A 12,233-nucleotide genomic window follows, 5' to 3' on the forward strand; every position below is an offset into this window, starting at 1 on the left:
TATAATTTTTCGATTTGGATTTCAAATTTTCGATGGATGGTAAATGCAATTTGGCAACAGGCTACCCTGGTTGCGGCAGACGTTGCGTTTCGTAAATTTTCATGTGTTGCTTGTTCAGTCGGTAGCGTTGAATTGTGAGATAATTCATCAGCAATATGGATAAACCTATCGGGAGAAAGCCGGGAGACATTGTTTTGGTAAGAATACATGATGCTGGGTTTTCATAATTATGCTGGGTTTAAATTATGACCTGTCTCCTTTGATTTAAGAGTGAAGAAGACTTGGCTTATGAAGAAGAAATTTTACGAAACCCTTACTCTGTCAAACACTGGCTTCGCTACTGTGAATTCAAAAAAGATGCTCCTCCTGCGATCGTCAATTTGATTTATGAAAGAGCATTGAAAGAAATGCCTGGCAGGTAAAAATTTTTTTGCCGCCTTATTGTTCACACATATGCTAATTTACACATGCTTGTCTTCAGTTACAAACTATGGTATAGTTATCTTTGCCTACGAAGGAAGCAAACTAAGGGACGCTGTATAACAGATCCATGTTATGAAGATGCGAACAATGCATTTGAAAGAGCTTTGGTATTCATGCACAAGGTAACATTTTATTGAATTGTAATACTCCATATCAGTGTCATGTGCAATTTCTTACTTCATCATTAACTGTAATGGCACTATAGATGCCTAGAATATGGATGGATTACTGCAAATTTTTAACACACCAGCAAAAAATTACCACCACAAGAAAGGTCTTTGATCGTGCTCTCAGAGCCTTGCCAATTACCCAGCATTCCCGTATTTGGCCGCTTTACCTGAAGTTTGTCAAAATGCACCCGATACCTGAAACAGCTGTACGTGTCTTTCGTCGTTTTCTCAAACTGTCTGCAGAAGACGCCGAAGAATTTGTCGACTACTTGAAATCTATCGACAGACTAGATGAAGCCGCTGTCAAGCTAGCCCAAATTGTTAACAAAGATAGCTTTGTTTCTAAAACTGGGAAATCAAACCACCAACTTTGGAATGAATTGTGTGAGCTCAATTCAAAAAATCCAAAGCAAATCAAAAGTCTTAACGTCGATGCAATCATTCGAGGAGGACTTCGACGGTGAGTCTGTATTGAACAACGGAGAAATTAATACAGATTTGTAATGATAATCTCTCACAACAGGTATACTGATCAACTTGGCCAGCTTTGGAATTCTCTTGCCGATTATTACATACGTAGTGGTTTGTTTGAAAGAGCACGAGATATTTACGAAGAAGCTATTCAGACGGTTACCACTGTGCGAGATTTTACACAAGTGAAGTTGCGTTGTACGTTTCTTTGAAAAAATATAGTAATAAGAATTAAAAGTAAAAAAAAATTAATAAATGAACTAATTTATTAACGTCTATTATGTTAATTGCAAACGACAGGTTTTCGATGCCTACGCTCAGTTTGAAGAACTGAATCTGAGTCATCTTATGGAGGAGATAGGTGAAAAAACTAACCCCACGGATGATGATGATATCGAAGTTGAACTGAGGATGGCTAGGTTTGAGGATCTGATGGATCGCAGACCTTTACTTTTAAATTCAGTTCTGCTGCGCCAAAATCCCCATAACGTTGCCGAATGGCACAAGCGAGTCCAGCTTTACGAAGGCAAACCTCATGAAGTTATCAACACCTTCACTGAGGCTGTCCAGACAGTGGATCCAAAGCAAGCTATCGGCAAAGTTCATACGCTGTGGGTCGACTTTGCTAAATTCTACGAAAAGAATAATCAAATCGAAGATGGGCGAATTGTTTTCGAAAAAGCTACACAGGTAGGTTATTTTGAAGAAAAACTTGCGTGCCAGATTATTCATTTATCATGTTTATGTCATTGGTGTTGCAGGTGAAGTACGTAAAAGTTGATGAATTGGCAACTGTTTGGTGCGAATGGGCTGAAATGGAAATCCGAAATGCTCACTACAAAGAAGCTCTCAAGCTAATGCATCGTGTTACTACACCTCCGGCACGCAAAGTAGATTACCATGATGACGCTGAACAAGTACAGACCCGTGTCCATAAATCTTTAAAGGTACTGTTTGCTCAATTGCTATTTAAAATTCAACAGCATTGACGTGTTTGTTTTAATTTAGATTTGGGGCTTATACGCAGACCTTGAAGAAAGCTTTGGTACTTTTAAGACTTGCAAAGCGGTCTATGATCGCATCCTTGAACTGAAAATTGCAACTCCGCAGATCATTATGAACTACGCTATCTTTCTGGAAGAAAACAACTACTTTGAAGAAGCATTCAAAGCCTACGAACGAGGAATTGCTTTATTTAAATGGCCCAATGTTTACGATATATGGAACACCTATTTATCCAAGTTTCTGAAGCGCTATGGTGGTTCAAAATTGGAGCGTGCCCGAGATCTCTTTGAACAATGTCTCGACGGATGTCCCAATAAGTTTACCAAAACTTTCTTTATGCTCTACGCCAAGTTGGAAGAGGAACACGGTCTAGCTCGCCACGCTATGAACGTCTATGAGAGAGCCACAAAAGCTGTGCCAGCAAACGAGCGGTTTGACATGTACAACATGTACATTAAAAAAGCATCAGAGATATACGGAGTTACCAAGACGCGTCACATCTACGAGCGATCCATCGAAGAACTACCCGATCACCAGGCTCGTGAAATGTGTTTGCGCTTCGCCGATTTGGAGCGCAAACTGGGCGAAATTGACCGAGCTCGAGCTGTTTACGGACATTGCAGTCAAATGTGCGATCCTAGGGTGGCACCAGAGTTCTGGAAGGTATGTGGCATATTTCGTTATAATTCATTCGTTGGAAATTTATCATTGAATTTTTGTTTTAGGTTTGGAAAGAGTTTGAAATTAAGCATGGCAACGAAGATACGATGCGTGAAATGCTTCGAATCAAGCGCAGTGTACAGGCAACATATAATACGCAGGTAAATTGTGTCAGCGATGTTTCACCACGAGTCGATGAAATATGTAAATATATTTCTCTTGGTTACTTTAGATCAACATGATGTCAGCTCAGATGTTAGCTGCGGCTACCAACACTGCCGAAGCAGCCGCTGCTTCTCAGGACAGCATGAAAATGCTAGATGTGGAGGAGTCTCGTCCTCCAGTGGTACCCTATTATCTACAATTCCATGTGTCCTTTGTTATTTAATTTTAAAATTCCCTCTCCAGCCTGTGGCTAAACCTCTCGCGCGCCCTGGAAGCAACATTATGTTCGTCCGAAGTGAAACTCAACCGGGCAGCGCAACTGAGGAAGTTCCAGTTGCAAGTAACCCTGACGAAATTGACATTGATGAGGATGGAGATGACGATGAGGAAGAAGAGGCCACAATCGAAGAACAACAAGTTCCACGCCAAGTATTTGGTAGTTTGAAAAAAGATGATGATGATGAAGAAGAAGGGCAATAAAAATGGGCGCAAACCTTAACATCCTGAACGTATTCCACCGTACTCAATACATGGGTATTCTTTACAAAATAATTCAATCTACATATTTTTAAAAAATTGCTGATGCTTTTATTTATACGTTAAAGGTAGTGACAGGAAAGAAAAAAAATAATGTACAATGTAGGCGATCTTTCTGCTGAGACGCAAACATTATCGGTGGAGGTAAATAATTTAAAGTTAATAAGGTCGTGGTTGCACTAATTGCTTCGCACAAAATTGTGCGAAGAAAGAAGTATGCAAATAGTCCGGCAAGAGGGAAAGAAAGTGGTCGCTTTATCCACGATGCATAGTACGATGGTATGATCGTGATCCATAGGAGCTACGACTTCGGCTACCGGTGTAATATCGGCGGCCTGGAATAGCTTCTGCAGTCTCTAAATCGGCGATATTTGCACCGATGTTGGCATAAATACTAGGCTTCGACTCAAACAGTTGTGGTGCCGCAGCTATCGCCGAACAGCAAATAGCAAAAACGAAAAGGAGAAAAATGACCTAAAAAAAAAATGGGACATGAAAAAATAATTAAACGTTACTTTAATTGCAACCCGGCAACAACAAACTGTCAAGCGTTGGACTGCACTGTATCCTTTAACAAACAAGATTTTTTTTTGGTACACAATCACGTACCTTCATGGCGATTGAGTTAAAGAGATTTCTCTTTTCTTAACGGTGTTTGTTCGATGGCTTTGACTTTCTTTGTGACACGATTAGGTCGCACGGTGGTTTATATACCTTCATTGGAACTCCCGGAGGGAATTTGCCAAAGAAGAAGGAGTTACCTTTCGCCGAAACCGGATTTTTACTGAGATGGGCTCAGCGGTGAAACATCAGTGGACACGGTTGTATGAAGAAGGAAACCTTCTAAACAGATCAAGGGCATTCGGCATAATCGGTCTTGTCCTTCAGCGTGATACAGTTTAAACGTTTGGCTTGTAAAAACCAGATTGTTTTTACGGTATCACCTTGGCACTATAGGGCAGCTGAATGAAATGTGTAAGTATATCACGATTAATTCATGAAGTACTGGGAATACCGGAGAGGGCGAAAAAACCCGCCTCGATTCAGACATGAGCAAATTGTTTTGCGCGCAAAAACTGTGCGATTATTATGCGTCCTCTGGCATAATTTAAATTTCTGGAATTGAGCATTGTGCAAAAATCCTTCGTAAATTGAACGACCTAGCTTAAACCGATACGGTTTCAGTGTGTGAAAGGCTACTCCTTTTAGCTCTCTAGAAAAGGACACAATGTTGTGCTAAGTAAGGCGTGCAGAAAGAAAAACAAAAGAGGCGTCAATGCCAGAAATTTTATTGCCGGCTGCTTACTACCGCACGTTTACACCGGATCGCCCTGACGTTGCCCTTGAAGAGCCTTATCAGCCAACACTTACCAAGTACAGGTAATTTCATTTTCATCATGATCTCCTATGGTGGCATTTTTTTTTTTTTAAGCAAATGTTTTGGTTTACTTCACAGATAAGCGATAAATGGTAGTGCGAAAACAATGGAACATATAAACATCATGTGTATTTCTCCATTAAAGGCATAAAACCGTGCATCGAGGGCACCAAAATAAGGTCAGTAGATTTATCAGCTACTTTAAATCGAAACAGGATAGTCAAGGAATATTAGTATTAACAGCCACAAAAGAAAAACTTGCTGTCGTGTTAACCGGTAACACGGTAATGAGTATATCGTGTTCCATACGGATATCCTCGGTGACGACTGGGGATTTTTCCATACGGTATGGAATCAGCTCCATTCAGATCAGCCATGTCAATGTTGGGCTTCGTAATCAGATTGGCTGCTCGTGTTAAAGCGCTACAGCAAATAACAAAAACAGCGAAGAAAAATAAGATAACCTGTTCAAAAAATTCAAAACACATGAAACTATTTAGTTGGCCATCTAAAATTTGTGTACCGCTTAGGCATTAATTTAGTATACCCTCATTACGATGATGAAAAGGTAAATCTTAACGCGTGTGACCTCTACAACGTCTTACTTTGTTTACGTAGTGTAACATCTTCCCATCAGCTTTTATAGTCCACCTCCGAACCTTTAAGCCGAGTTTCCAAAAAATAATTAATTCTAAACGGCCTGCTGGAAGGTAAATACGTGTATGCATTTGATTCCCAGGCAGATGGTCCAATAAGCAAGTGGGAGAAAAACAAAAGAAAGTTAGAAGATTCTTGTACCTACCACATAATTAAACAAAAAGGTTGAGTTAAAAAAAAAAAAAAAACCGGATTAGAAGTGGACTACGGGCCGGCAACAAAATTGGCAGCATGAAGAGATCGAGCTCAACTATCAAGAGAACGAGTAAATATAAGTAAGTTGAAACCAGCTTTAAACGAAACGTCTCGAAAGATCTAATCTGTTAAAAAAATTTACTAGTTTGAGACCTCACTAAAGCTCTACAACGTACAAAAAAACAAGGAAGAAAAACTGGAATTCGATCACTAAGTGCTAAATGGACTCGTCAACTGGCAAGGCTCTTCCGTTTTTTGCAAAAAATGACATCCCCCTAAAACAAGAAAAAAAGGAAAGTGCAGAACAACGCAATGAAGACTTGATGCTGCGCCATCCCAATGCCACAGGTATGTAAGTCGCCTTGAGAAAACTATCTTAACACTTTAATGAGAAAACACCACGAACGTTAAAAACCGGGCGTGGTTGTTTCCTCCTGTTCTGGGTTTGTTTTAGTTATGTTGTGCTTCGTTACAGGGCCGTAGCCAGACTTTTATTTCGCTTTTAATTTTAAAGAAAGCGGGGATACTGGGACTTTTTTAAGCCAAAAGGGTTCCAAGCTCAATATGAGCAAAACTGAAACAAAAATGATTTGAATAAGTAAGAAATTTCTGATTTCGAAGGGGCGAGGTTACGTCAGTGCTTTTTCATGATGTTTGAGTTATACCAGACAGAATGGCACTCCCTAAAACTGCACGATATAGAGGTTCCAGACAGCCATTCATCCAACCGTGTCGAGGGCATTTTTCGAAGTAAAAGAGCACTGTAAGGAACATAATACAAATAAGCGTGTAGATAAATGGTATGTAATTAATAATGTTCATCTCGAGGTTTTTAAAAATTCTTATGCTAGTAAGTTTCAAAATGATTTATGGAGCACCACTAACCATGTGAAGAAATTTTGAGGTCCGTTGTCATCATCGGAATAGTTTTTTGCGATCTGATTTGCCTTGGTGTTGCCCTGTGAGTCACCTTACTGAAATCAGTATAATAATGTACTACGTAATAAATGCATGCGTAATTACCATGCATTATGTCATTCACGCATACCAATTTGAATGTGGGCTTGTTCGCATACATTTTCCTGTTATCGAGAAAATTCCAACACAAAAGCTTACTGAGAAATTGTCTAAACCAATTATTTTATCGTTTCATTCAATAGGCAGAAAGAAAACCAGTTTTCCGAAACCAAGAAAAAGTCATAGTCTACCCAGATTTGCATACTTTCGCAAAAGGATGAATAAAACTATTTGCGGTAAGACATTGTGTGTATATATCTCGTGAAACACAACATTTCATATACGTAAAATTTAAAATGTTAACATTTAAATCTCTATAATTTCAAAATAGGACGGGACACGGCCCACATCAGGATTTGAGAAATGCACGTACGTTATCCAGTAACGCGGAAATGGGATGACGATCCGCCTCGATAGGGTGGACGGCGATAGCGCCCTGTATTCCCATACCTGACAACGCGGTAAAAAAAAAGGATTCAAAAAGAGAAAAAGAATTTTTTGAAAATTCTAGAACACCCGAAAGAAAGGCTGAAGAAATGTAAATAGGTCACAAACGTACGGTATAGCTTCCGCAGTGTCGAGATCAGCAAGGTTACTCTTGATGTTGCTTGTCTGAGCTGCGGCGATTAGTACGGAAATAGCAAAGACGTAAAGAAGGAATAGGACCTATTTCAATGTAAGGAAATCAGGTTTTAAAATCTATTTTGTCCTTTACAAACTTGAGAAAACTAAAGTTTAATGTGACTGTGCAAGTATTACCTTCATCTTGAATTCGTAAAGAGTAAATTTGTTTCCCGTTTTTTTTAACTTGTGTCTTCTAGGACTGCAGGTTTGTTATTGGGAGAGTTCCGCAGCCACCTTATATACTCCGAAGAAAATTAGCGGAATTGAAATCTGGGATGAACCCGCTGGCGCACCAACCAATCAGTGGGTCATCTGGTAATAGTTGAAATAGAAAGTAGGAACCTCTTACATGATGCGTAATTTCACCGGACGACTGATAAATAATACTTACACTGAACGGGACTCTTGTACCGCGTGACTGCCGTCAGCAGCTTAACAATGACAATTTGGGGTTTTCCACATACGTAGATCTCCCCGAGCTATTGGTCCACATTAATGATGCTCTACGACAGCGTTTCTATTGTTGAATCGTGGTAGTTTCGTTATGCTAATCTGTAACATTCAACGCACATAGGATTGTATCAAGAAAGAGCAGGACCTTTTTATGGGGAAAACCACCTCAGTGCTTGAGTGTAGGTTAAAGCAAAAGAGAACATCGTATTTGAGGCTGAAGTAGTGGTCATTCCTCTCCAGATTTTTCCGTTATGGAAATGAGGTCACTTTCTTCGTTGCTAGAAATCACGCTGCCATCGCCTTCCAGAGAAATCGTATATATTTATATTACGAGAAGAACCTGTCTTCGGTTTCTTTATGGAGAGTATGTAAAGCTCAAGACAACGAACGTGAATCCACCTTTCAAGAAACTGCGCATTGACATGCTATGAAACCAAGAAGTAAAATGAAGAAAAAGGAAAAATGTTCCAGTTCCTGAAATTTTTACAGTAAGCCTTAATTTTTAAATAATTAAATTGATTTTAGTTTATAGAGCTTTAGAAAAAACCTCACGTTTACTCTTTCCTCATGATTGCATAAGTGTGTCGCTTAACAGCTTCCGGTTGGCGGACTCTTGACGTGTGCCTTGTGTGCCTTTTAGATTAGACACGTCAAGTCCCGTTCCAGGATAGTGAGGTGATCTGGCCCATTCACATTACAGGATAAAAGTTCTCGGATATAAACTGCGGCGGATCGTCAATTCAAAACGAGTCTTGGTTCAAAACGAGTTGTTTCTACAACGTTTGATCAGCTATATCTCTTGGCAGCTCAAAAATGGGGAAACTGACGGTATGCTTCTTTTTCTTAAATTTTTCAAATGTAGAAATTAATCCAAGTTTCTTTTTTTTTTAAGACCTCCTTGTGCATATTCGGAATGTTGGTGATCCTTGCTAGTGAAGGAGTGAATTCCGGACCGATAGAATTAGAGTTCGATCCCGTTGCCACCCTGCCACAACGCGACGCTCGTTTATTTGGGCTCAGAAACAGACTTGAGGAATATAGTCCTTACAATTACTACGGGTATGGATATCGCCCTTTCTGGGGAAATTTTGGCGGCTACTTGGGTTTCTTCGGAAAGTAAACCTTGTAGAAAAGCGTAACATAATTTATGAATTTTGATGTGAACTGCGGTTATTGAATTGTTGCCTTACTACTTAAATTTTATTGTCTTTTTTTAAATCGTAAAACGGTCTGTTTACAGATTCTAATTGCATTACATGTTTGTTTCTATTTACGTTGCCGATGCTGGGTACGTTATCCATCACTGTGCGCTATTTTCCAGTTTGCCTTACGAGTTGCACGAGTGTAGGATTGACTCTGTTATTGATCGTTTGCTTGTGTTGACTTTAGTTGCGTGATTATCCGGCTGTCTGTTTCAGGGGTTTTTATTCGGCTTCCGTCTGAACTCGATAATATTCCTTCAGCCGCACTGCGTGCGCCCGTATAAAACCTCCAGCATCCACCGGATCGTAGCCCCCATGTGCATCCATTGATACCAGTTCTTGGTTGTACAATGAACTCTGACTTTTGCGGCCCAGAATTCTGACTGTCATTGACGAAACATTTTTTTTAAAATGCCGTTACATAGCAAAAGAATTTAAATACCTTGCCCTTTAAAAAGTGAAACACGGACTGTCCCGTTAACGCATTTCTGAGACGTGTCTACGCACTGGCGAATAAAATCGAATTCAGGACTGAACCAAAATCCGCAGTAAACAAGATCTGCCATTTTTTGCTGGAGCTGCTGTTTGATTTTGCGGACTTCCCGATCCATAGTGAGCGCTTCAAGGTCAAGATGAGCGTGATACAAAACAGTTCCAGCAGGAGTCTCGTAGATCCCGCGTGACTATTTGGGGAATAAATTTTGGATCATCAAGCTGAACAACTTTAAATTAATTAGCATTGCCATATGTGCACATTTACCTTGAGGCCGAGAAATCTGTTTTCCACTATGTCAATCCGGCCGATTCCGTGTCGTCCGGCGATCTCATTTAAACTGACAAAAAGTGCCAATTGTTCTGTGATCACTGCCTTAGTTTGAATGTTCATTAAGCTCACAGGGTTGCCTGGAAAAAAATTAATTATCTTGCAATGCTGTAGTGCCATTAGACTTAGAAGTTGGATAGTGACAGGTCGTAAACAAACCTTTGTCAAATGTGATTTCTAAAATAGTTGGATCATTGGGAGCTGTCTCCAATGAGGAAGTCATTTGATACAACGACTCTGGAGCTTCCTGGTCGGGGTTCTCTAGAATCCCAGATTCATAGCTAAACACAGGTACGAAAGTAAATCAATAGTTATTCTACTGAAATTGAAAATTAGGTCAATAGTTTTTTTTTTTTTGTTCTTTCTAACTTTTGCAACAAAGAAAAAGTCAAAAACCTGATATGCATAAGGTTGGCGTCACAGCTCCATGGGTTTTTCGGCGTGACGGGTAATGGGATATCATTAGCAGCGGCATATTCAAAAAGTGCTTGTCGACCCACAAATCGTTCGAAAAATTCGGGCAGGCGCCAAGGAGCAATAATCTGTGAGAATGCCAAAATCGTTTTATTGTATAATTTGTCCCAAAAATATTACGTCATCTCCATCTTTGTAGAAAGTAAATTAGTGATGTCCGAGTGACGACGATGAAAATACTTGAAAACGTAGAAAGTTAACGTTGCCTTGACTGTAGGGTGGAGCGAGTAACATGCTAGTTCAAAACGAACTTGGTCGTTTCCTTTGCCAGTTGCTCCGTGCGAAATAAATTTGGCGTTCTCACGAATCGCAGCACGCACTAAACCAGAGGCGATGCAAGGACGGGCAAGACTTGTCCCCAATAAATACCGATCTTCGTAAATCAATCCGCCTCTAATTGAAGGCCAAACATAGTCGTTCAGGAAACTATCACGTAAATCTTCAATTATAATCTGGAAATCCCGAAAAAAAAAATTGTCATAAAAAAAATGAGGCCAAGCTCAAGCTGATAACGATAAAGCAACATAAACACGATTTGTCAGCGGTGGTAAGTGTTTCGATCATTTTGCGTGTCAACCTCTGTCGCGATCGTGAAAACGAATCCTCCCAGATTTGATCAAACGTCCGTTTAATTTATATTTTTTTTTAGTAACAGGTGTTTTTTTTTACTCTGCCTCGATATCCAAATGCAGTGTGTGACCTGGATTACCTAAACATTCCTCAACAGCATACCACACGATAATAGGAATGCTCGCTTAACTCACCTTTTTTGCTCCAAGACATGTCGCTTTTGTTTCAGCGGTACTGAAATCTTCTTCTTGTCCTATATTAGCCTTTGTAATTACGAGAGGTAATGACACATTTTAATAATGTAGATTACTAATGGAATTTAAGTTCGTCTATACCAGATAGCAAATAACGTCATAGCCTTTCTCAATTAGCCACACTAAAATGCAGGAAGTATCCAATCCTCCACTATAAGCCAAGATCACACGTTCATTATCAGACATGTCTCTAAAATGACGCACAACTAATGAGTTATTTTTTGTATGTTTGAAAGGTTTCACAGCGAACACTGTTACATCTGCCCAGCTTCCGAACCTATTGTTTTTTGTTGAGCAAAGTTTTTCCTCGCAGTCAAGCCATGAAAGGCGCTGTCGGTGGGATCATATCATTAAATGTTTTGTTGTTGTTCTCGAGTTGGATGTAAGACTTCGGTTAGTAGCTTCTCTTTGTTTATTTGCAAGTTTTTCCCAGCTTACATCTAGAATCACAATAGCGCCCTTTTGTTTTGCCTTTCCATTGTTTTCCCTCGTCTCGTCGTCTATTTTATGACTTTATAATTATTGCGCATTTTCTGAGCACCTCTTACCTTGTATTCATCTCCTTTTTTCGGGGTTTCGTATTGCTGGGTTAAAAGATTGACTGCTACTGCATAGCTGTTCAGTAATCAGTCAGGCTTTGCGTAGAAATACCGCAAATTAACGAAGGAAGATGCCACTGTCAATATCAATGCCACTATCATGTCAATGACACGGGACACGGTCACCACAAATTTAATTCATTAATATCGATATTCTGTTTGCGCAGAAGCAATAATTATCATTCATCTAAACAATAGAATCTGCCTGAAAGTAGATATGGCTTATGAAATCGTTTTTTTTACCCTGAGAAAATATACTTTGAAGAAAAATAAAAGGGAAGGGACTTGTTCGTGTAACTTGAATCGCAACAGTTAGTTGACCACCGCAGTGTGAGCGTAATAGTCGCCACAGGACCCTTTGAGTTTACCGGGGTATCCCCCCCCCGGCTCTCATCAGTTACTTGACCCAGACGAATCTAAACCTAGCTGGATGTTTCTTCCAACGGAACTGCCTCACATAGTCACGTGATTTACCATCATATTCATGCATAGCTCG

General features: G+C 39.8%; 2 protein-coding genes and 5 long non-coding RNA genes across 7 annotated transcripts; 3 read left to right on the forward strand and 4 right to left on the reverse strand.

Moving 5' to 3' along the window:
* Positions 1 to 71: 71 nt before the first annotated feature.
* Positions 72 to 3,506, forward strand: LOC130698505 (pre-mRNA-splicing factor syf1 homolog). The gene is made up of 11 exons (XM_057521168.2): positions 72 to 197; positions 270 to 418; positions 482 to 605; positions 689 to 1,113; positions 1,177 to 1,309; positions 1,425 to 1,814; positions 1,886 to 2,071; positions 2,133 to 2,792; positions 2,855 to 2,950; positions 3,022 to 3,135; positions 3,198 to 3,506. Exons 1-11 carry the CDS (start codon positions 156 to 158, stop codon positions 3,432 to 3,434), a joined length of 2,556 nt encoding a protein of 851 aa, XP_057377151.1. The 5' UTR covers positions 72 to 155; the 3' UTR covers positions 3,435 to 3,506.
* A 13-nt stretch (positions 3,507 to 3,519) lies between these two features.
* Positions 3,520 to 4,302, reverse strand: LOC130698577 (uncharacterized). The gene is made up of 2 exons (XR_009003297.2): positions 4,101 to 4,302; positions 3,520 to 3,965 (listed from the first exon to the last, which is right to left on the reverse strand). It is a non-coding gene; the product is annotated as an uncharacterized LOC130698577 (long non-coding RNA).
* Positions 4,303 to 4,978: 676 nt separating this feature from the next.
* Positions 4,979 to 5,511, reverse strand: LOC130698581 (uncharacterized). Its single transcript, XR_009003302.2, has 2 exons — positions 5,417 to 5,511; positions 4,979 to 5,333 (listed from the first exon to the last, which is right to left on the reverse strand). It is a non-coding gene; the product is annotated as an uncharacterized LOC130698581 (long non-coding RNA).
* Positions 5,512 to 5,656: 145 nt separating this feature from the next.
* On the forward strand, positions 5,657 to 6,991 carry LOC132087813 (uncharacterized). The gene is made up of 3 exons (XR_009420631.1): positions 5,657 to 5,801; positions 5,867 to 6,069; positions 6,882 to 6,991. It is a non-coding gene; the product is annotated as an uncharacterized LOC132087813 (long non-coding RNA).
* On the reverse strand, positions 6,969 to 7,768 carry LOC130698576 (uncharacterized). The gene is made up of 4 exons (XR_009003296.1): positions 7,754 to 7,768; positions 7,498 to 7,674; positions 7,298 to 7,404; positions 6,969 to 7,188 (listed from the first exon to the last, which is right to left on the reverse strand). It is a non-coding gene; the product is annotated as an uncharacterized LOC130698576 (long non-coding RNA).
* Positions 7,727 to 9,088, forward strand: LOC130698578 (uncharacterized). Its single transcript, XR_009003298.1, has 3 exons — positions 7,727 to 8,303; positions 8,396 to 8,643; positions 8,708 to 9,088. It is a non-coding gene; the product is annotated as an uncharacterized LOC130698578 (long non-coding RNA).
* On the reverse strand, positions 8,994 to 11,427 carry LOC130698530 (argininosuccinate synthase-like). The gene is made up of 8 exons (XM_057521200.2): positions 11,220 to 11,427; positions 11,079 to 11,147; positions 10,521 to 10,766; positions 10,237 to 10,382; positions 10,000 to 10,121; positions 9,778 to 9,920; positions 9,460 to 9,700; positions 8,994 to 9,400 (listed from the first exon to the last, which is right to left on the reverse strand). The coding sequence occupies exons 1-8, from the start codon at positions 11,322 to 11,324 to the stop codon at positions 9,240 to 9,242; spliced, it is 1,233 nt and encodes a 410-aa protein (XP_057377183.1). The 5' UTR covers positions 11,325 to 11,427; the 3' UTR covers positions 8,994 to 9,239.
* Between the last annotated feature and the right edge of the window lie 806 nt (positions 11,428 to 12,233).

The sequence above is a fragment of the Daphnia carinata genome, chromosome 3, assembly GCF_022539665.2.
Source record: "Daphnia carinata strain CSIRO-1 chromosome 3, CSIRO_AGI_Dcar_HiC_V3, whole genome shotgun sequence".
In the NCBI taxonomy this organism is placed as follows: Eukaryota; Metazoa; Arthropoda; class Branchiopoda; order Diplostraca; family Daphniidae; genus Daphnia; species Daphnia carinata.